General features: G+C 41.5%; 2 protein-coding genes across 2 annotated transcripts in view; both read left to right on the top strand.

Annotated features, from left to right (window-relative positions):
* Positions 1-4,852: 4,852 nt before the first annotated feature.
* LOC105921863 (X-ray repair complementing defective repair in Chinese hamster cells 2) lies at positions 4,853-12,701 on the top strand. Its single transcript, XM_036130160.1, has 6 exons — positions 4,853-4,908; positions 8,812-8,893; positions 8,985-9,020; positions 9,092-9,241; positions 9,319-9,595; positions 11,937-12,701. Exons 1-6 carry the CDS (start codon positions 4,888-4,890, stop codon positions 12,244-12,246), a joined length of 876 nt encoding a protein of 291 aa, XP_035986053.1. The 5' UTR covers positions 4,853-4,887; the 3' UTR covers positions 12,247-12,701.
* Positions 12,702-14,212: 1,511 nt separating this feature from the next.
* Positions 14,213-22,025, top strand: part of LOC105921862 (histone-lysine N-methyltransferase 2D) — a 63,825-nt gene continuing 56,012 nt past the window's right edge. Inside the window, exons 1-2 of the mRNA XM_036130162.1 lie at positions 14,213-14,424; positions 19,485-19,676. Of these exons, the coding sequence (XP_035986055.1) occupies positions 19,486-19,676 (191 nt within the window). The 5' untranslated portion in view covers positions 14,213-14,424; position 19,485. The remainder of the gene's footprint in view (positions 14,425-19,484; positions 19,677-22,025) is intronic.

Genomic DNA, 22,025 nt, shown 5'->3' with positions numbered 1-22,025 from the left:
CAGGTTCTTCAAGTGAATAAATGTTTTTTCCCAAAAGGTGGGGATCAGAACCACGGGTCCGGTCCAGCCTGCAGGACCGATCCAGACCTGGACGCTGGGTCCGGGCCTTCACCTTTCCTGTCAACTACGACTTTTATTGTGAAAAGCCACGTCCTGTCGGACGGAAGTGATGTCACAGTCAAGCTGACAGGCGGGGTTATAGTCACTGAGCTCTATTATCCACTGGAGTGCTAATAGCTGCTGTTAGAACGAGTCGCTGTGAAGCCACCAGCCGCCATATTGGTACTCCCTATTTCCCCCAGTAACTAGGGAATATGTGCGCTACAGCATCGAATAACGGGGATTTTCTCATGTTCAGGGGGGGCTTAAAACCTTTAAAATGTCAAAGTCATATACTTTATGTTATGTTTAAAAACGATCAAGTAATGAAAAAAGTCAGTGCTGACATATTTTGCATTTTAGTTATTTAAATATAGAGTTTATATATGTACATTATAAAATATATAAATAACAATAGACAAAAACACATATTTACAAATAGATAGATATATTATATATATATTATATATATAGATATTATATATATATATAGATATATATATATATATATATATTTAATATGAATAACATGTAAAATATTTCAGCACTAATTTCCTAGTAGTTGATAGTGTTAGTACATCCACTGACTGTAGAATTACCTGTGAAACGTTTTCACTCAGCCAGAAAAACTGCTTGTTGTTGCAACCAAATCCTGTGGGATTCTGGGAGAGTAGGGAGTAGCAAGATGGCGGCCAGTGACTTCAGTTTTTGGTAAAATAAGCATTCCAGTGTATTATAGAGATCAGTGGTTCTGGAGACTCCTGGAGAAAAGAGACAATTTCACTTTCATACTGGATAAGAATTGAAAGTAGAAAATCCAACAACCAGCATATTAAAGAACTGTTACTCTAAATGTAAGAGAAACGCGTTGGATGGACAGGAAGTGAAAGGGCAAAAACAAGAGTTAGAAGATAAAACATTCTCTAATAACCTAGTTAGTGCCACCATGGTGTGTTTCTAGAAACAAAAAGTTGACATGAAAGTACATGAAATTAAAAGAGAATGGAAACATAACAACGTTTTAGTTTAAAACTAGCTTATGTATTAGACAACTGTATTATAGTCTGTTATTTTAAATCTATACAGATGGTTCAAAGAATCCAAAGGGAAATATATTCCCAAGTTTATTTCAATTCAATTTTATTTATATAGCGCCAATTCATGAAACATGTCATCTCAAGGCACTTTACAAAATCAAGTTCAATCACATTAATATACGTATCTGTAAAAGATTAATAGACCTTCTGTCTGTACACAGCAGCAATAATTGGAGGAGGTTAGACCGGACAGGTGGGATATGCACAGATTCAAAAGCAGTGACGGAAAATATTCACTCAAAAGGAAACTCTTAGAGTTTATTCAGGTTATTTAGGTGTGGAACAGACATTCTGTTGGGTACCAGCATGAAGGGGTGAAAGAAAAGAAACAGCAGATAAGATAAAAAGGCTTTAGGAAAGCAGATTATGGTTCAGATTCCAGGGTAAGGTAAATCAATAATTAAAAGGAAAGAAATAGAGATATGACAAAAAAGATGGTTTGAAGATGAGAAAAGATTAAGCTTATAAATAATTCAGGGATCTATAATATATAATATTAAAGAAATTATTTCGAAAAGAAGCAGAAGGGAAGAGGTCATTTTGACTAGAATAAGAGTCGATCAAAACCTGCTTTAATGAGTTTTTGTTTATACTAGGGAAGAGGACTCAATGCTACTCTGTGAGGGGTTGTGTAGGAAAAGAAAATGTGATCATGTTTTTGATGAACTATAAATGTGCAACTGAAGGAGAGAGGAGGGACGTAACTAGGGAGACAGGGACAGATGGAGGATTATATTAGGGACAGACCGGGGATAGGGGAGGAAATTGAATAGTATATAGAATATTTATCACTGCGTGGTACCGTAGCGAAAATTTCTTTGGCTACTCCGGTTCACATTACAGTTTACATTACACATAACGAAGGCATGAACTGAAAAGATAAGATAAGACAGGCTTTATTGATCTCACGTTGGAGATTGGTCAATCAATAGTCAGAAGAAGGTGCCAAAAGTAGGAGAAAGTGCATCAGTTATATGCAGTGGATCCAAAAAAAAAAAAAAAAAAAAAAAAAAAAAAAAGAAGGGCTGCACAGTGGCGCAGTGGGTAGCGCTGTTGCCTTGCAGCAAGAAGGTCCTGGGTTCGAGTACACCCCTGGGTCTTTCTGCATGGAGTTTGCATGTTCTCCCTGTGCATGCGTGGGTTCTCTCCGGGTACTCCGGCTTCCTCCCACAGTCCAAAAACATGACTGTTAGGTTAATTGGCTTCTCTAATTGTCCTTAGGTGTGAGTTTGTGTGTGAATGGTTGTTTGTCCTGTTTGTCTCTCTGTGTTGCCCTGCGACAGACTGGCGACCTGTCCAGGTGAACCCCGCCTCTCGCCCAGTGAACGCTGGAGATAGGCACCAGCAACCCCCGCGACCCCATGAGGGATAAAGCGGTTTGGAAAATGGATGGATGGATGGATGGATCAAAAAGAAAATGAGAAAAAATAAGAATAAAAATACAAAAGAAATCGGAGTAGGCAGATTATGTCATATGTACATTCACAGTTATATACACATATACAGTGTATATATATATATATATATACAGTGGGGACTCCGTGTGGCCCAGCAAGTATTGATACACTGGTTGATTTCCAGTTTCCCCACTTGCAAAGCTTGAAGAAGACTGTAATTTTTATCATAGGTACTCTTCAACTGTGAGTGATAGAATCTAAAACAAAAATCCAGAAAAATACAATGTATGATTTTTAAATAATCAATTTCCATTTTATTGTGTGAAATAAGTATTTGATCATCTAACAACCAGTAAGAATTTTGGCTCTCACAGACATGTCAGTTCTTCTTTAAGAAGCCCTCCTGTTCTCCACTCATTACCTGTATTGACTGCACCTGTTTGAACTTGTTACCTGTATAAAAGACACCTGTCCACACACTCAATCAATCAGACTCCAGCATCTCCACAATGCCCAAGACCAGAAAGCTGTGTAAGGACATCAGGGATAAAATTGTAGACCTGCACAAGGCTGGGATGAGCTACAGGACAATAGGCAAGCAGCTTGGTGAGAAGGCAACAACAGTTGGTGCAATTATTCAAAAATGGAAGAAATACAAAATAACGGAAAATCTCCCTCGGTCTGGGGCGCCATGCAAGATCTCACATTGATGTTGAGGAAGGTGAGGAATGAGCCCAGAAATACACGGCAGGACCTGGTCAGTGACCTGAGTAGAGCTGGGACCACAGTCTCAAAGAAAACAATCAGTAACACTCTACGCCGTCAAGGATTAAAATCCTGCAGTGCACGCAAGGTGCCCTTCCTCAAGCCAACGCATGTCAAAGCCCGTCTGATGTTTGCAAATGACCATCTGAATGATCCAGAGGAGGAATGGGAGAAGGTCATATGGTCTGATGAGACAAAAATAGAACTTTTTGGTTTAAATTCCACTCGTCATGTTTGGAGGAAGAGGAATGATGAGTACAACCCCAAGAACACCATCCAACCGTGAAGCATAGTGGTGGAAACATCATTCTTTGGGGATGCTTTTCTGCAAAGGGGACAGGACGACTGCACCGTATTGTGGGAAGGATGGATGGGGCTATGTATCGTGAAATTTTGGCCAACAACCTCCTTCCCTCAGTAAGATGAAGATGGGTCGTGGCTGGGTCTTCCAGCATGATAACGGCCCAAAACACACAGCCATGGCAACTAAAGAGTGGCTCCGTAGGAAACATCTTAAGGTCCTGGAGTGGCCTAGCCAGTCTCCAGACCTGAATCCAATAGAAAATCTTTGGAGGGAGCTTAAAGTCCGTGTGGCCCAGCGACAGCCCCGAAACCTGAAGGCTCTGGAGGAGATCTGTATGGAGGAGTGGGCCAAAATCCCTGCTGCAGTGTGTGCAAACCTGGTCAAGAACTACAGGAAACGTCTGATCTCTGTAATTGCAAACAAAGGATTCTGTACCAAATATTAAGTTTCATTTTTCTGGTGTATCAAATACTTATTTCACACAATAAAATAGAAATTAATTATTTAAAAATCATACATTGTATTTTTCTGGATTTTTGTTTTAGATTCCATCACTCACAGTTGAAGAGTACCTATGATAAAAATTACAGTCTTCTTCAAGCTTTGCAAGTGGGGAAACCTGGAAAATCAACAGTGTATCAAATACTTGTTCTCCCCACTGTATATATATATATATATATATATATATATATATATATATATATATGTATATGTGTGTGTGTATGTATTGACATATATTCACGTGGTGATAGCAGCAGAAGTCACTTCTTCAGGATTATCGCACAGGGTATTAAATAGATTATTGCACATTAGTTATTACAGTTATAGTGCAGTATTATATAATGTGATAGCAGCAGGAATGAATGACCTGCAGTAGCGCTCCTTTTTACAGGCAGAATGTCTAAGCCTGTCACTGAAGGAGCTGCTCAGCTCCTCTACAAAAACTGACAAACAGGCAATGAACAAGGGTTACATTTTTACGGTGCTTATTGAAGGTAATTAATAAAGCGTTGTTTTTATTTTACATAATACAAAATAGGGTAATTAATAAAGCGTTGTTTTTATTTTACATAATACAAAATTAAAAAAATAGAATACAGTATGTAGAACACATTAAGCTACACACTCCTGTACAGCAGGGGGCAGTATGCACCTGTGAGTTATTTGTAATCCGCCAAATAAAGAGGAAGAAGAAGAAGAAGAAGAAGAAGAAGGTCGTGGAGAGATGGCTGAGAGCGGCACTCAGGTGAGCTTGTGACGTGGGCAGGTGAGCTTGAGGCTGAGGGGGAGTCTGCGATGTCAGCTGTGATGGAAATAGCCTCCAACTGATGAGGTTGACGGTGCAAATCCCTGGAGTTTACCACCGGAACTGTCTCTGTAGGCTTTTCAAAGTAAAGGAGGGAGCGTCAGTTAGCGGCTCAGCGCGCCTCTTTAAGGTTTCCCCTTTCAGAGAAAGGCGCTTTATGCCGGAGACAGAGATTATTGTTAATGCCTGGCGCGGCATTAACAATCCATCAGCAGCCAGAACATTTTACCGGGACGGCCAACATGGAGCATAAAGCTGGAGAAAGATGGCCAGAAAAGTTATATAGACAAGCCTCACCTTCCTGCTTCATGGCACCTAACAGGAATGAGCAGGTTCAGAAAATATATATACACAAAATAAGTCAAACGTTGACACAAATGTTCTTTATTTAAAGTTCAGAAACAGATATTAGTCAAAAACCACACCTAACTGTGGCATGAACCAATAAAAATGTAATAATTTCCTTGCAGTAACCAAGACATCTCTGTTGTGACAGTGCTTGTGTATGAAATATTTCACAAACAGGTTATGGATTTATCTTTCTTACACATGCACTATTAATACAGGAGTAAACCATTTATCTATCTTGCACATCTTTAGCCTCATGGTATGATTGACTGAGTCATATTTGAAAGTTTTGGAAAGCAAGAAAAAAATGATAGGAAGAAGAAGCGCTTTTTTTTATTGACATTGCAACATAAAGCCAAAATATGGTTTAGGCACCTATGCTTAATGAACAAAAAAGCAAAGCATTATTTATTTAAAACAGATTGATTCTCCTGTTGTGATGATTGGTAGAAAAACGTAGGATGATCCGATCCATGCCAAGTGACTTTTCTCTTCTAGCTTCATTGTTAAGAACACCCAGATTACTTATTGTACCATTAGACATCGTAGAGCACAAATGGTTCTTGATTCGTTTCAGAGAAGAAGCTTCTCTCACATGCTGCTGTACTGACTGGTAGTGTCATTGCTATCTTACAGAGATGATAAATATCCTTGTGAGGCTCAGTTGAAAAGGGCTTCATTCCCGCTTGTTGCTCTCTTTCCAAAAGCCTCCTTGTCTTGTGGAGTTCATGACTGAGATCTTCAACATCACTCTCATAAATTTCTGCTAAGTGACACATTGGATCCTCTTGAAGAAAAGTCAAGCTTTTTGGATCCATGGCTTGAATCCTCTCACGATGTCACAGCTTTCTTTGGAGAAACGTCTATCATCTCTCCAATCATTGCGTCCACACCAGGGTAGAAGACTCTCATGCTAAAAGTATCCTTGCCTCCTGTTTTGCATGTGTGCTGACCAAGTGTAGATACAATGACAGACCCACCAAGTCTTGAAGGTACTTTTTGGGATTGACGGTTTCAGCATTTTCAGTAACTATTTTACACTGTGTGGCAGCATTAACTATATCTTTCCACAGAACATCAGTAAATTCACTTCTGTACTCCCAAAGAGTCTTTAGAGCATTCACCAAGTCCACTGCCATACCGAGGTCAAGTGAAGGAGACTAAAGGGTGTCTGAAAGCAGCTTTGCAGCCTCAAGTAGCCTTCAGAAAGTTGCAGTAAGACTAACAAAGCTTAGGTCTAACTGATACAGTAAACCTCTGGCATCAATAGATCTTTCTCCCACATTTTCCTCAGCTATACTATGAGGAACATGAAGTACAGCTGGTAAACGCTCCATGAGATTTTTGCAGGCCACATATCGACATGCCCATCTGGTATCACTGAGCCTCCATATGTTTCTTTTTGTGTATCCTGCCACTTCTGATGAACATAGGAACCAGACATGTAAACATTTGTCTTCTGCATCAAGGGAAAAAAGCAGTCTGCTTCTGGGACTGCCTTCACAGCATCTACCAGTACCAGCTTAAAGCAATGGGCATTACAGTGTACATAGACTGCATTGCTTCAGCTTTTATTCTCGCTGCCACTCCAGAATGCTGCCTACTCTTTACAGACGCTCCATCGTAGCATTGTCCAACAAGGTTGGTTCTGTACTCAAGTCCATATCTTTCCAAACAGTGGACTATTCTGTCCTTAAGTCCTTCTGCATCTAACTTGGTTGCTTGTTGAAAGTCAACAAAGCTTTCATGCACTGCTCCGTTGTAGTAATAACGAAGAACCAGTGAAATCTGCTCCTTCTTTTTTAAGTCTTTGGTCTCATCAGCGATTACTGAGAAAACTTCACTTTTCTTCACTTCATGAATTATGTCTTCACGGACCAAACTGACCAAGCAGCTAGCCTGCGGCTAATGGCTTTTGGGACTGAATGACGCATTGAAACATTCATAGACAAAGTATACAACGGAATAAATGTTCTTACCAATCGACAAGATACTTCAGCCAGAACAGAAGTTTTGGTTGACCCGTTCTACTTTCTCCGTGTAATTAGTAGTGCAGCAAGTTTAACGCAACACAAAGCGGGAGGTCTGACGTACTGGAATATGCGACCCACAAATCTCAAAAGAATTGTAGCTGACCAGAAATCTGGTCTGTTTGTTTCAAATGTAGTTATAATAACTTCTCTTAATCCCTATCTGAACCTAGATCTGCATCACACGTGAGCTTTCCACTGTGATTAATAGGTGCATTGTACTTATCCTGGTTCAAAAATTAGGAGCCAACCTATCAGATCCAGGGTGACCACAGTAGTGGCCAATCAGATCCTGATGTTAATAACAGATTTACCTGGTACAGTCTACGTCCTGGTGTTAACAAATAACATCTGTTCTCTGTGTTCTAGTGTTAAAAACAGATTTACTCAAAACTGTCTACGTTCTGGTGTTAACAGATTTACCTGGTACAGTCTACGTCCTGGAGGTAATAACAGACTTAGCTGGTACAGTCTACGTCCTGGTGTTAATAACAGATTTACCTGGTACAGCCTACGTCCTTATATTAATAACAGACTTACGTCCTGATGTTAATAACAGATTTACCTGGTACAGTCTACGTCCTGGTGGTAATAACAGACTTAGCTGGTATAGTCTACTTCAAGGTGTTAACAGACTTACCTGGTACAGTCAACGTCCTGATGTTAATAACAGACTTAGCTGGTATAGTCTACTTCAAGGTGTTAACAGACTTACCTGGTACAGTCTACGTCCTGGTGGTAATAACAGACTTAGCTGGTATAGTCTACTTCAAGGTGTTAACAGACTTACCTGGTACAGTCAACGTCCTGATGTTAATAACAGATTTACCAGGTACAGTCTACATCCTGGTGGTAATAACGGATTTACCTGGTACGGTCTACATCCTGGTGGTAATAACAGACTTAGCTGGTATAGTCTACGTCCTGGTGTTAACAGACTTACCTGGTACATTCAATTTCCTGATGTTAATAACAGATTTACCTGGTACCGTCTACGTCCTGATGTTAATAACAGATTTACCTGGTACGGTCTACATCCTGGTGTTAACAGATAACATCTATTCTCTGCGTTCTAGTGTTAATAACAGACTTACCTGGTACAATCTACGTCCTGGTGTTAATAACAGACTTACCTGGTACAGTCTATGTCCTGATGTTAATAACAGACTTACCTGGTACAATCTACGTCCTGGTGTTAATAACAGATTTACCTGGTACAGTCTATGTCCTGGTGTTAATAACAGATTTACCTGGTATAGTCTACATCCTGGTGTTAACAGATAACATCTGTTCTCTGCGTTCTAGTGTTTAAAACAGATTTACTTGAAACTGTCTACGTTCTGGTGTTAACAGATTTACCTGGTACAGTCTATGTCCTGGTGTTAATAACAGATTTACCTGGTACAGTCTACGTCTATGTTAATAGTGTCAGTTGGTTCAGAATCAGAATCTTGTGTCTCTGCAGCTGTTTGCCCGCCTGGAGGCACGTCGCTGCCTGAAGGACATTGAGCCTCGGTTGTTTGCTGATGATGGAGGACCTGACCATGGTAAGGAACTCCACCCACTTCCTCCGATGGCTGCTACAAGCTGTCAAGCTGGCTGGTTGTTTTTGAAAGCAGTTGTGTTTGACTCTGGCAGGTGAGGTGGTGGAGTTGTATGGTCCGGAGGGGACAGGTGAGTTTTCCATTAGTTCCGCGGGAAGGTTCCTCAGACCCACCTGAGAACTCTGTTCTGGTATTTTACAGGTAAGACAGAGCTACTCTACCACCTTCTGTGTCGGTGTGTATTGCCAGTGGCGGCTGGCGGTCTAGAGGTGGACGTTGTCTTTGTGGACACTGACTACAGTCTGGACATGTTCCGGCTGGTCAGCATCCTTGACAACCGACTGAACGCAGGTGAAACCAATAACACGTCCAGGATTTTGGATGCTTCAAAGCTACATAACTGAATAAGACAGTTTCTTTGTCTCCAGGTGTTTCCACAAGTTTGACATCAGCCAGGTCAAATGATGCAGCACTACGTTCCTGTCTTTCTCGCCTCCTGGTGGTCCACTGTTGCTCCTCCTCCCAGCTCCTCCTCACTTTTCATTTCCTGGAGACCACGTTATCTTCTCGGCCCAGTGTGGCTCTCCTTCTCATTGACAGCATCTCAGCGTTCTATTGGCCGGATCGCAGCGAGGGCGGAGCCAGCGTCACCAGGCAGGAGGAGAAACTCAGCAAGTGTTCCGAGCTCCTGGCACGACTGCTCAGGTGGATCATTGAGATTGGGTTTTACTGGATGCTAAGGTGGTTTAGATGGTTTGTGGTCCCCAATGAGACATTTTAAAGGATTGCTGTATTATGGAGCATCTAAAGGGTTTGCCGGTCCTGGAGAAGGTTTTATCTGGTATCTTTGGTGAAGGTAAGGGACTGTGGTTTAGTACCGGTTCATTAGGAGGTTCTAGTTAGTGTAGATATTAGTACCGGCCTGCTCCTGCTTACCTCTGAAGGCCCGTCTTATGAGCACAGATTTTTTGACTGAAGTGTGTTGGACAAGGGACACATATAAAAGCTGCAGGTCTATGTACCAGATCAGCTCGGGGCCCTGCGCCTTCTGATGACGTCACTATACATGATTGGTTTAACGTTTGCACGATTACGCAAAACATTGTGATTGGTCCGGATAACTTACTTGTAGAGCGGGATTGCGGTTTGTAAACATGGACGTGAAGAAATTCCCCATTATCTTTAGCCTCCAGATGACGTCACAGTATGGCAACTCCACTCAAACAAACTACATTGCGCCCGCGGTCTCTATTTGTAACAAATACATTTTACGGTAATCGTCTGACACTGTCGGTTTTTTGACCAAATACCTGAGTTGTGTTATTTATTAGAAAAGCCTTGTATTTGGGAGATTCTTTAATCAAGGGTTTCCCAAAGTGTGGTGCGCGCGAGCTGCCACTAGGGGGTGCGCGAGGCGAAAACTGTAATGGCACCTGACCGTGATTTTTTCCCCCCACACACAATTAAGATGTGTAAATAAGCATTTCTTTTGTAAAGCTCAAAAAACTGTTAATTTAATCAATAAATAAAAATGTATTGTAATGATCCTTATTAGACTTTATTGCTAAATGCTGTTGCACACTTACTGTTGCTTTAAATCAGATCGCTTTGGGGTCATACCGGAAGAAACGTGTGACTTCCGGGGAGAGGAGTCGTGATTCGGGGGACCGGTGGAGTGAAAGCTGTCCCGTCCTGTTCGTCCTAAAATAAAGTGTTAGCAGCAAAACCTCAGTCTGGTGCTTGGATGTCATAACGGAACGATACATAATTAACACGAAAATGTCTCTTTCTGTCTCCTGACTTTACGTCGTTTACGTCACCAGAGGAAACATTTAATTCAGACCGCGTGTTTTTTACGGCACCGCGCGTTCTGGCTGGAAACGTGCGGTGACATAAAATACGCGCGCTCGTGTTTGTATTTTGCGGCATAAATTGTGCGTCAGATTCAGATTTAGAAGCTTTGTTACGACGTTTGTGTTGTAACTGCAACCGTTTTATATATATATATATACATATAATCTTGGGGGTGTGTTAACCCAGCTGGGACATGGAAGGGCGGTGCGCGGCTAAAAAAGTTTGGGAACTCCTGCTTTAAACCAATCCCTCTGAGCAGAGGTGGGATGCTGTTGTGCAAGAGAAAATTTTCCACAATACCTTTAAGATAAATCAAATAATGTTTTACTTTTATTTTCTTGATCTTACAGTTATTTAATTAATATACAGTACGTTTTTTTTACAAATGTGAGAAAAAGATATACACATTTCCTGTAATCTGTAAAATAAATTATTTGTTAATACTTTCAACATTTTAAAAGGGAAACATAAAAAAGGGCATGTATAGTTACATAGTCAATGATTTATATAAATACATTTATTACATTGGAAAAAGTAGTTTGCATTACTTTTATGTGTCCCTATTACAATAATGGGATGTGTTTTAAGGTGTTATAGGTATTTGGCCAAACGATCACCGTAAATTAACTAAATAAAATTGATTTGTTACAAATAGAGACCGCAGGCACAATGTAGTTTGTTTGAGTGGAGTTGCCATATTGTGACGTCATCAGGAGGCGCGGGGCCCCGAGCAGACCGGGTTCCTACACCGGCCCTCGAGGAGGTTTGACGTCCCTGCAGCAGAGAATCCAGGTGAAGCTGAGCAGCAAAGGCTTCATACACAAGTCCATGAACTGAAAACTGGAAGCCAACAAACACATCAATCACAAAAACAGAGTCTATGAATCTATGAACATAACAGTGAATATGTTCTGTGAAGGGAAGAAACCCAAGTTAATTAGGTTGGGAGTTCCCCTGGTCCTCCCAGCCGCATGTTGACCTGGATTCCTGACCTTCATCGTGTCCATGCACTGGAACATCGTTACAGCAGCTGTGTGGGGAGAACATAGACATCTCTAGCAGTTCCTGCCACCTCCAGTAGAACTTGTTGCAGAGGAGGCCCTAAATAAGATGTAATGTTCAACGTTGTACTGGTCCATTAAGGTGCACTAGATTTAGGGGCTGTTGTTCTGATCTGCGGTTGCCTCCACAGGGACTACAGAATCACCATCTTTGCAACCTGCCACACCATCAGGAGGAGTTCCAGTGGACCGTCTTCCTCGTCCTCCGCCTCAGAACCGGACCGGTCATATCTCTGTCGCTCCTGGCAGCGTCTGGTGACCCACCGGCTGCTCTGCTCCAGACAGGAAGCTGAAAATAAGCTGGCCCCCGCAGATGGAGGGAACAGAGAGCTGAGAAGCCGGCAGGTCTTCAGCGTCCACTGCTCTTCCTCCTGGATGGGGACCAAAGCTTCCAGGGTCAGCTCCTTTACAGTGACGGATGGTGGGGTGGAGTTTACCTGAACCCTTGGACCTCCTCGTCTTCCTGCTCGACTTTAAAGACTTAATGCTGGTCTTTTTATTTAAGGTTATCTGAATCTAACATGTTAAAGGTGAATAAAACCAGAGAGGCACCAGAATGTTCTTGTTTGGGCCGTGGATCATCAGCTGTTTGGTTAGAAACCCATTTTTAGTTATGTAGTTTTAGAAGTTGAACAAGTGGCCATCAGAGCACCAAGGGTCGGCTGGCAGGCTGAAGGTCCTCCACCAGCTGGTACTGATGGTTCCACCAACTGGTTGATCCACTCTGCAAAGGTTCTGCTGATATGGCTGAGTTTACCCGGACCTCCTCAAACTGAAAGAAAACTCTGAGAAAAGAAGTTTCAACAAACAACATCCCGTCTAGAGAACCTAGTCCAGTTTGTTCTTTGAAACTGCCTTTAGATTGACCATTAAAACCTTTAATATAAAAAGGTAAATATCGTCTAGTATTATTTTCAACTCCTGATCCATTTGGGTTCTTGTGACCCGGATCTTTCGCCAGATCTGTTTTTTTCATAGTGTCTTGTATGTCAATGTGGAAATAAGAATCGTTGTCTTAATGCCAAAAAGAGCCCAACAGATTTGACTTTTACAAGTGGAGCCTTACTGCATTCGCCATATTGCTCCGCTTGATTTATACGTGCAAGAAGCTTTATTAATATATTTCATGTTGGACACTAAAAGGTGAAAGAAAAAGAGGAGAGGAAAGGGAGAGAACGATACATCCTCAATGTGCTTCTTCACCAAAAGAGAGATGTAAAAAGAAGAGCAGAACCAGCTGATAAAGCGTTACAGGTACAAACAAACAACGCCTTGATACCATCACTGAAGAATACAGGACTGTCTCAGAAAATTAGAATATTGTGATAAAGTTCTTTATTTTCTGTGATGCAATTAAAAAACATGAAATGTCATACATTCTGGATTCATTACAAATCAACTGAAATATCGCAAGCTTTTTATTGTTTTAATATCGCTGATTATGGCTTACAGCTTAAGAAACCCAAATATCCTATGTAAGAGGGCAATGTGATATTAGAGGGATTCTGGGTAAATGATGACCCATTTTGTTGGGGACCTGAAAATCTTTCCTTCTTCAAAGGAAAACATTGAGAACCACTGATGTATCTGAACATAACAAGGCCAGAGTTCTTCTTAGGAGCTTGAAATGAGTGTATTTGTCCTCGATTTGAGCAGGTAAATAGGATTATTTGCCAGTGGAATGAGGTTTTTGGACTTAAAATAGGGACAATCGTCTCCATCATCTTATTTCAAGTGTAATATATTTAATTATCTTATTTTAGGGGTAAACATACTCATTCCATTGGCAGATAATCTTATTTAACAGCTCAAATAAAGGACAAATACACTCATTTCAAGACCATTTTACTTTTAGTTCCCTTTTTGCAGTGTAAGTACTGACCAGGTACCATCAGCAGAACATGGACCACAGAGAACCATGAGATCATTAGTAGAGATAATTTTAACACCATCTCTTAGACTGATAATCAGGAACCAGAACATGTGGAGAACAAAAGGCTACATTTGGCCAAACCACCGGGGAGCACTCAGCGTGTTCTCTCTGCGGGGATCTGGCCAGTTCCGGTGTTGTGTTTACAGCAGTCCGGATCCACCGCTTCTGATCCGCTCCGGGTTTCTCGGGTCTGATGACAGGAGCCGCTTCACAGGAGCAACCCTCCAGCAGATCCCTCCGCGGGGTCACACACACTTTTTACACAACACAAACAAACGAAACCGGTCAACAAGAGAGCCGAGCAACACCGACACTCTGCCGGGCCACGATCCGGTGTAAAGCTCCCTTTCTCCCGGTGCTGGATTCAGGGCTGACCGCCCACCCGATGAAGCTACAGGGGCTGTTTTTTGGGATCTACTTCTCCTGCCGGTGCTGACAGGCGGTGCTTCGGTCGCTCCCAAACATGGCCTCCATGACGGAGCGACCGCTTCAAGTTTGATTTTTCCCCGATTATCTGCGCCTAAACGGCGTGTTTCCCTGCCACGGCCCACGGGAATGTTTCCACGGAGCAGCTGCTCACGGCAGACCCCTGACGCAGATGTTATCTGTCGGATAAGTTCGCTGTTGAACACGTCGCTCTAAGTTGGCTGAAAGCTGGAGAGGAAAAGGAGAACCGCATCAAATCAGTAAGCAGACCGTTTCTGTTCTCCACCCGCCGCCAAGCTGCACTTACCCGGGGACTGAGGCCGCTGTCCGTGCTCCCTGTCCCGCTGTCATCAGCCTGCAGAGCAGGACGAACAGCCGCCGAGCTAATGCTAATCAAGCTAAAGAAGCTAATGCTAAGTGTGAAGTGAACGGGGCGGAGCGGCTAACTGCTAGCGGCTAACGGCTAGCTGCTAACGGCTAGCTGCTGGCTTCCTACACCGACTGTCAGTAACAGCCAGCGGACGGCCACTCCGGGTCAGGGGGCAGCTGCTGACCCACCCCCGAACCCGTCCCTCGGATGGGTTCGGGTGGGTGGACTCAGTCTGACAGGTGGGTGTGTTAGCCTGGAACGGGCGGGTTATTAACCGCTCAGGTAGGGCTTACCTGACCCGGAGTCACATAAATAATAATTATTCTTAACTATAATAATAATCATCATACTACGGGTGTGAAAGCGGTCCTCCGACTTCTGATCGGTACCGACCCATCTGATGGAGATCCACCCCATAAAAGCTGAGCAGTACCCAGGTTAGCTGGGACGTTCCAGGGTTCTAAAGGGTTCTCCATTCCTGCTTTAGAATAGTTTCAGGTAAAGGTTCCAGAATTGGTTCTGATCCATGTTCTTATGGGTCTAACCCTACAGATATGGGTTCCGGTCCTGATGCAATGTTTAGTTATGAGGATTCTAGGTGGGTCCGACTCCCTGGTTCTTTCACATGCCTATAATGATGGTCTCCTAAGGTTCCACGCATGTATGGATCTAGCACTTTAAGCTTCCAGTGGAGGTCTACATGGTGTTGCTGTTTGTGGGTTCTAGGTCCGATACTAGAGATTCTGGGTTGGATTTTCTGTGGTTCTGATGGTTCTGTTCCAGTGGCGCTTCCAGGTAAATGGACTGAACTGATGTAGCTCTTTTCCAGTCATGCTGACCACCCAAAGCGCTGTATACTATAGCCACATTAACCTAGTCGCTCTCACTAACGCTCACACATTCATACACCAAGACGCAGCTCGGTAGGCAACTTGGGGTTAAGTGTCTTGCCCAAGGGCACATTGACATGTGGCAAGGGGAAGCTGGAATCAAACCCACAACCCTGCGGTTCTCCAGACGACTACTCAACCCATGAAGCCACAGTCGCCCCAGGTGATTCTGAGGTTCCTTTATGGCTTCGTGTTATGTTGGTAGTGTTCCCCCTGTTCATGTGTCTGAGCGTTCTCTGGAGCAACACGCCTGTCCAGAACCTGAGCTTATCACGGGTTACATGGCTTGATGATTTCTTTTAGATTGCCGAGTTTAGAGACAATTGATTAAAACCCGATAAAAACCAATTACATGAAAAAGACAAATCTTTTTTTAGGAGCTGTACAGTACGTTTTATGTCAGAGTGGGGGTTCTGCTAAGGAACACCTGAGACACGTTACACACATTTTACTGACATTAAACCACGTTTTTCGCGGTGAGCTTTAGCGTTAGCATGTGGTTGGGGCTCATGGCTCGTCAGACTCAGTGTTGCCACGTTAGCTGGTTTTCATTTTTATTTAGTGGGTATAATTTTCTTTGGGCAGGTGAACATAATGTGGGCGGAGTCAGTTCGCATGTTTTTGAGTTATTAACGTCATCATTTCGTCATTAACCATTGGTTCATAGCAGTTATTGGGGCAACTTGACTTAGGGCTGGGCGATGTAGAAAAAAAGCATATGGATAACACAGAAATCATAATCATGAGTGCAGCCTGGCCATTTTATTCTGATGCTTAACAACCTATGTTTAGATACAGAACACACTGCATTCAAACTCAGCCTTTTATTCAACCAACTTTTTTTTATCAAAACTGCATGTTTTTAAAAAGAAAAAAACGCATCAAGGGGGCGAGCTCGGCATTCCTGAGTCTGCATTGTGATTGGTCGGGAGGATGTAACAACTATAATGGCTAGAACACAAACGGAAGGAAAACTGTTATTTCATCAAATTGTTTACTGACTCTTTTTCTATCAATTGATATATATTGTTGTTGAATTATTGTCCAGCCCTAATGAAACTCACCGCTAACACTTCTGGCTGCAGAGACGAAACCTCGCAGTGACGTGTCCTGGAAGACACCATCTGTTGTTCACCAGCACTGCCAATCCACCACCTTTGCTCTTGCTGCTTGGCAGAGAGACGCTGGAGTTGGGGATATGCTCCTGCTGCAATGTCCCCATGAAACGTGTAACACTGCACAGTGTTTCCCGCAGGAATTTGCTTAGGCGAGGCAGTGAGTTGGGGGGGTGGGGGTAGACGACAACTGTTGCACGCGGGGGGGTATCCATGTGTGTTTTCCCTGCCATTCACTATATGCACGCGCGAAAGCAACAACAACAAAAAACGTGTGTTAACGTCAAATAAACATGCAAGCATATCGAGTTAGTTTTTTTTTTTCTTTTTTTTTTGGGGAATGTTGGCGAGGCGGTAGTGTGAGTTTGGCGAGGCGGCCACCTCGCCAAGATTGCGCTGCGGGAAACACTGCTGCATTCCCCGTGTTCTGGCTGAGTCCTTGTCAAGGCTCGCAGTTCATCCAAAGTGTTGGCCAAAGATCTCACAACGCCCATAATGATCAGTGGAAGAACATATACAACACCAAGTTCTTCTTAAGGTCAAATCAAATGTTGATTGCTAACAATCTGTACAAATTAGAGCTGAACGTTATAGAAAAAAAGCATATGGATCAAATAGAAATTGTGTTGATTGATATCGATAATTATCAAGAAATTAAAATCTATATCCATCCATCCATCCGTTTTCTGACCCGCTTAGTCCCTCATGGGGTCGTGGGGGTTGCTGGTGTCTATCTCCAGCGTTCACTGGGTGAGAGGCGGGTTTCACCTGGACAGGTCGCCAGTCTGTCGCAGAGCAACACAGAGACAGACAGGACAAACAACCATTCACACACACACTCACACCTAAGGAGAATTTAGAGATACCAATTAACCTAACAGTCATGTTTTTGGACTGTGGGAGGAAGCCCGAGTACCCAGAGAGGACCCACGGATGCACAGAACATGCAGAAAGACCCAGGGTTGGATTTGAACCCAGAACCTTCTTGCTGCAAGAAGATATATATATATATATATATATATATATATATATATATATATATATATATATATATATATATATATATATATCTCGCTTGATCGTCTGACCCTTGTAAAAATATGAGTAAAAAGGTAACATTTGCAAGCAAATGCATAATATTAACTTGCATACGGGCTAGCCTAACAAGCTTCTGCTGTTTGTTCTTACGCCAACATATCCGCCAAGGACGCAACAAAAACGCAGAGATCGCCCTCTGACCTTCGGCTTCGTGTAGCGCTTGTGTTTTGTGGTGATTCTTTTTGTGGAAAGTGACGCGCGGGCCGAGGATTTTGGATTAACCCGAGGAAAACGATTGGGGGAAAATGGCGGCGCTGCGCCATGATTGCATGGTCTGGGGAGAACTGCGGTCGCTGCGCCAACTCTGTGTTGGTGGTCAGGGTGTAGTCCTGTGAAAGGAGCTCACCGCTGGGCTGTAAGTGGCAAACGTTGGTAATGTACCATGTCAGTCCACACAAACAGATATTACGACACACGTCCCCCGCCCAAACTGCAACACTGGGTGAACTTAAAGCTCCAGTGTGTCACCTGTGACCCACACATCCGTCATGTGACCAAGACCGGTGCCAGACCGTGGGTAAATTGGTACGGGGCCGCATAGAATCACATCAGAAATACTTTAATAATCCCAGAGGGAAACTGCTGTTTCAGTACAACCGCCATAACATCACATACATCACAAACATTTCAGGGGGAGACGATTTACTGAGGCCATGCTGCCAAGGACACCGCCTTCACGGTGCCCACAGGGCGCTGCCATTACTCTGTGGAAAGATAGGAGCCACAATAGGAAGGCAGAGGAAAAAACACATATCTCACACTTTATCCTAATACAGGATACCGTTTGAGATATCAAAAACCTCGGCACGAGAAGCACAAATAAGACGAGACACATAAAAGCTGAAAGGTAAACATTTGAGACTAGTCGCGTGTAAGTTCATCAGTTTATATGAGCATCAGTTATGTGTGTCTGTTTGGGTGAAAGTGTTTATATTTCCGTGAACGTTCTCCAGAGGCCATTGTCCTTGATGTTATCAGCCGGCCAACAGTTCAGAAAGCATCCACAGATGTTAGCGGGGGATGAGGGAGCGGGGGAGAGTTCTGAGTTCAGGTGATATGAAGAAAGTGCTCAGAAAGACAAGACATAGCAGCAGAAGCAGGAGGGGGGGGGTGGGGTGAAGAGCTGGAGAGGAGAGAAACGCGACCAACCTTGAAGAGAGACAGTAGAATGAACACATAACAGTATTTTAGTTTTATTTAGTATTTTATTTTTAAAAAATGACTGGATTCTCTCCGCCACATGACGCAGGTCAAGATGCTTGTCTTCTTAAACTACTTGGTTCTTAATTACACTTTCTGACGGCTCCAGTAACATCTGACATATAATATCTACTCTGAAAGAGAGCGGAGTGGGTGGGGCCAGGCTGAGCCTGCCTGCTGATTGGCTGGCGCTGCTGCACCTGTGACGGTGCTGAGGGGAGCAGCAAACTTTGGTGAATGTGCTGCAGTCAGAGCGCAGGAGAGAAGAAGTATAGCTCTTTATTATAAAGTATAAATACCAGCGTTGGTATCCATATATCCATCCGCCCACCTCTACTCAGCAGCTTTTTCATCACAGCGCTACGTCCCGCCTTAAACCACAATACTGCAACGTGATTGGTCCAGACCGTTTCTGGTTCAGACACTAACGGTTGAAGCCGCAGCGATACACGATGGATTCTGGTGTTTGTGAACGCAGACGTACCGCGAGAATTGTGTAGCAGGTAAGCCCCTGAAGGAGCTGAGGAGCTCATTGGCCTCAGAGGCAGGATGGGGTTACCTGACCAGGTGGAAGGCCGCTGCAGTAGAATTCAGGTGTGTTGATGACTTCATCTGGTAACCTTTGACCTGCATGTGTCTCCCTGCAGAATGCCCTCTGAGGCTCAGGAGCCTCGGGACAGAGGACCGCCCCCTCCCGTCACCCGGGCTGGGGCCAAAGCCGCAGCCACAAGCTCCGCCCTTGAGAAGCGGCCCCGTGGGCGGCCCCGGAAAGATGGGAGCAATGGCCGCAAGGCGGCGCCGCCGCCTCCTCCTCCTCCTCCTCCTGCATCCAGGAAGAAGTAAGTAGAGCCAATAACAGAACCTCTGCAGAGGCCTGGTTGGCCATGAAAGCTACATTAATTAATTAGTTAAGTAGGTTAACTTGTTAATTAGAGTGGACTAATTTGTGAAGACGTTCAGCCTCTTTCAGACGTCCTCTGCAGCGATGAGAGGAACCTGAAATGGCTGAAAGTCTCGCAGGTCAGCCTGAACACCCAGAAACGAGCAGAGCAATTATCAGAGGCTCGATTCTCTGATAACAAAGAGCGCATGAGCAGACCGCTTCATCTCCTTACACGCAGCAGACATTCATGAAAATACTAGCTTCCCTACCATGACACACTGTTTCCAGTGATGATTCTGCTTATGATGAACCTCAGCGTCTGTCGTTGTTTCCTGCGTCTCTAAGCCCTGATTAGACGTCCGTTTGTCTTATCCACTTCCCAAAAGCCGACTCTGTCAAGAAAATTTACCTTCTTCGCCTGACTCTCCGCAAACAACGAAATATCACAATTATAACCAAGCATAACTTCCTGAATGTTACGGGCGCCGCCATTTTGATTAGCTTGATTACCTCCTTCAATCCTAGAGAGGAGTAGTACCGCAGACCATAAACTTTTTAACATTTTAACAGAAACATTTTAACAGAAACATTTTAACAGTAACATTTTAACAAAAACATTTTAACAGAAACATTTTAACATTTTAACAGAAACATTTTAACAGAAACATTTTAACAGAAACATTTTAACAGAAACATTTTAACCAAAACATTTTAACCAAAACATTTTAACCAAAACATTTTAACCAAAACATTTTAACCGAAACATTTTAACAGAAACATTTTAACAGAAACATTTTAACAGAAACATTTTAACATTTTAACAGAAACATTTTAACAGAAACATTTTAACATTTTAACAGAAACATTTTAACATTTTAACAGAAACATTTTAACAGAAACATTTTAAAAGAAACATTTTAACATTTTAACAAACATTTTAACCAAAACATTTTAACAGAAACATTTTAAAAGAAACATTTTAACATTTTAACAGAAACATTTTAACCAAAACATTTTAACCAAAACATTTTAACAGAAACATTTTAAAAGAAACATTTTAACATTTTAACAGAAACATTTTAACCAAAACATTTTAAAAGAAACATTTTAACATTTTAACAAACATTTTAACCAAAACATTTTAACAGAAACATTTTAAAAGAAACATTTTAACATTTTAACAGAAACATTTTAACCAAAACATTTTAACAGAAACATTTTAAAAGAAACATTTTAACATTTTAACAGAAACATTTTAACCAAAACATTTTACCAGAAACATTTTAACATTTTAACAGAAACATTTTAACAGAAACATTTTAACAGAAACATTTTAACATTTTAACAGAAACATTTTAACATTTTAACAGAAACATTTTAGCATTTTAACAGAAACATTTTAGCATTTTAACAGAAACATTTTAACAGAAACATTTTAACATTTAACAAACATTTTAACAGAAACATTGTAACATTTAACAAACATTTTAACAGAAACATTTTAGCATTTTAACAGAAACATTTTAGCATTTTAACGGAAACATTTTAGCATTTTAACAGAAACATTTTAACAGAAACATTTTAACAGAAACATTTTAACAGAAACATTTTAACAGAAACATTTTAACATTTTAACAGAAACATTTTAACAGAAACATTTTAAAATTTTAACAGAAACATTTTAACAGAAACATTGTAACATTTTAACAGAAACATTTTAACAGAAACATTGTAACATTTTAACAGAAACATTGTAACATTTTAACAGAAACATTGTAACATTTTAACAGAAACATTGTAACATTTTAACAGAAACATTGTAACATTTAACAAACATTTTAACAGAAACATTTTAACATTTTAACAGAAACATTTTAACAGAAACATTGTAGCATTTTAACAGAAACATTTTAACAGAAACATTTTAACAGAAACATTTTAAAATTTTAGCAGAAACATTTTAGCATTTTAACAGAAACATTTTAACAGAAACATTTTAAAATTTTAATAGAAACATTTTAACAGAAACATTTTAAAATTTTAATAGAAACATTTTAACAGAAACATTTTAAAATTTTAGCAGAAACATTTTAGCATTTTAACAGAAACATTTTAACAGAAACATTTTAACAGAAACATTTTAAAATTTTAATAGAAACATTTTAACAGAAACATTTTAAAATTTTAATAGAAACATTTTAACAGAAACATTTTAAAATTTTAATAGAAACATTTTAACAGAAACATTTTAAAATTTTAATAGAAACATTTTAACAGAAACATTTTAAAATTTTAATAGAAACAT

Source organism: Fundulus heteroclitus, unplaced genomic scaffold (assembly GCF_011125445.2).
Source record: "Fundulus heteroclitus isolate FHET01 unplaced genomic scaffold, MU-UCD_Fhet_4.1 scaffold_285, whole genome shotgun sequence".
Lineage (NCBI taxonomy): Eukaryota > Metazoa > Chordata > Actinopteri > Cyprinodontiformes > Fundulidae > Fundulus > Fundulus heteroclitus.
Note: the sequence above shows the minus strand (reverse complement) of the source record. Positions and strands in the feature narration are given on the sequence as shown.

Coding starts and splice junctions, on each gene's coding strand:
- LOC105921863 (XM_036130160.1), top strand. CDS start 4,888: ATGGCTGAGAGCGGCACTCAG. Junction 8,894..8,984: donor TGATGGAGGACCTGACCATG/GTAAGGAACTCC, acceptor TGACTCTGGCAG/GTGAGGTGGTGGAGTTGTAT. Junction 9,596..11,936: donor CTCCTGGCACGACTGCTCAG/GTGGATCATTGA, acceptor TTGCCTCCACAG/GGACTACAGAATCACCATCT.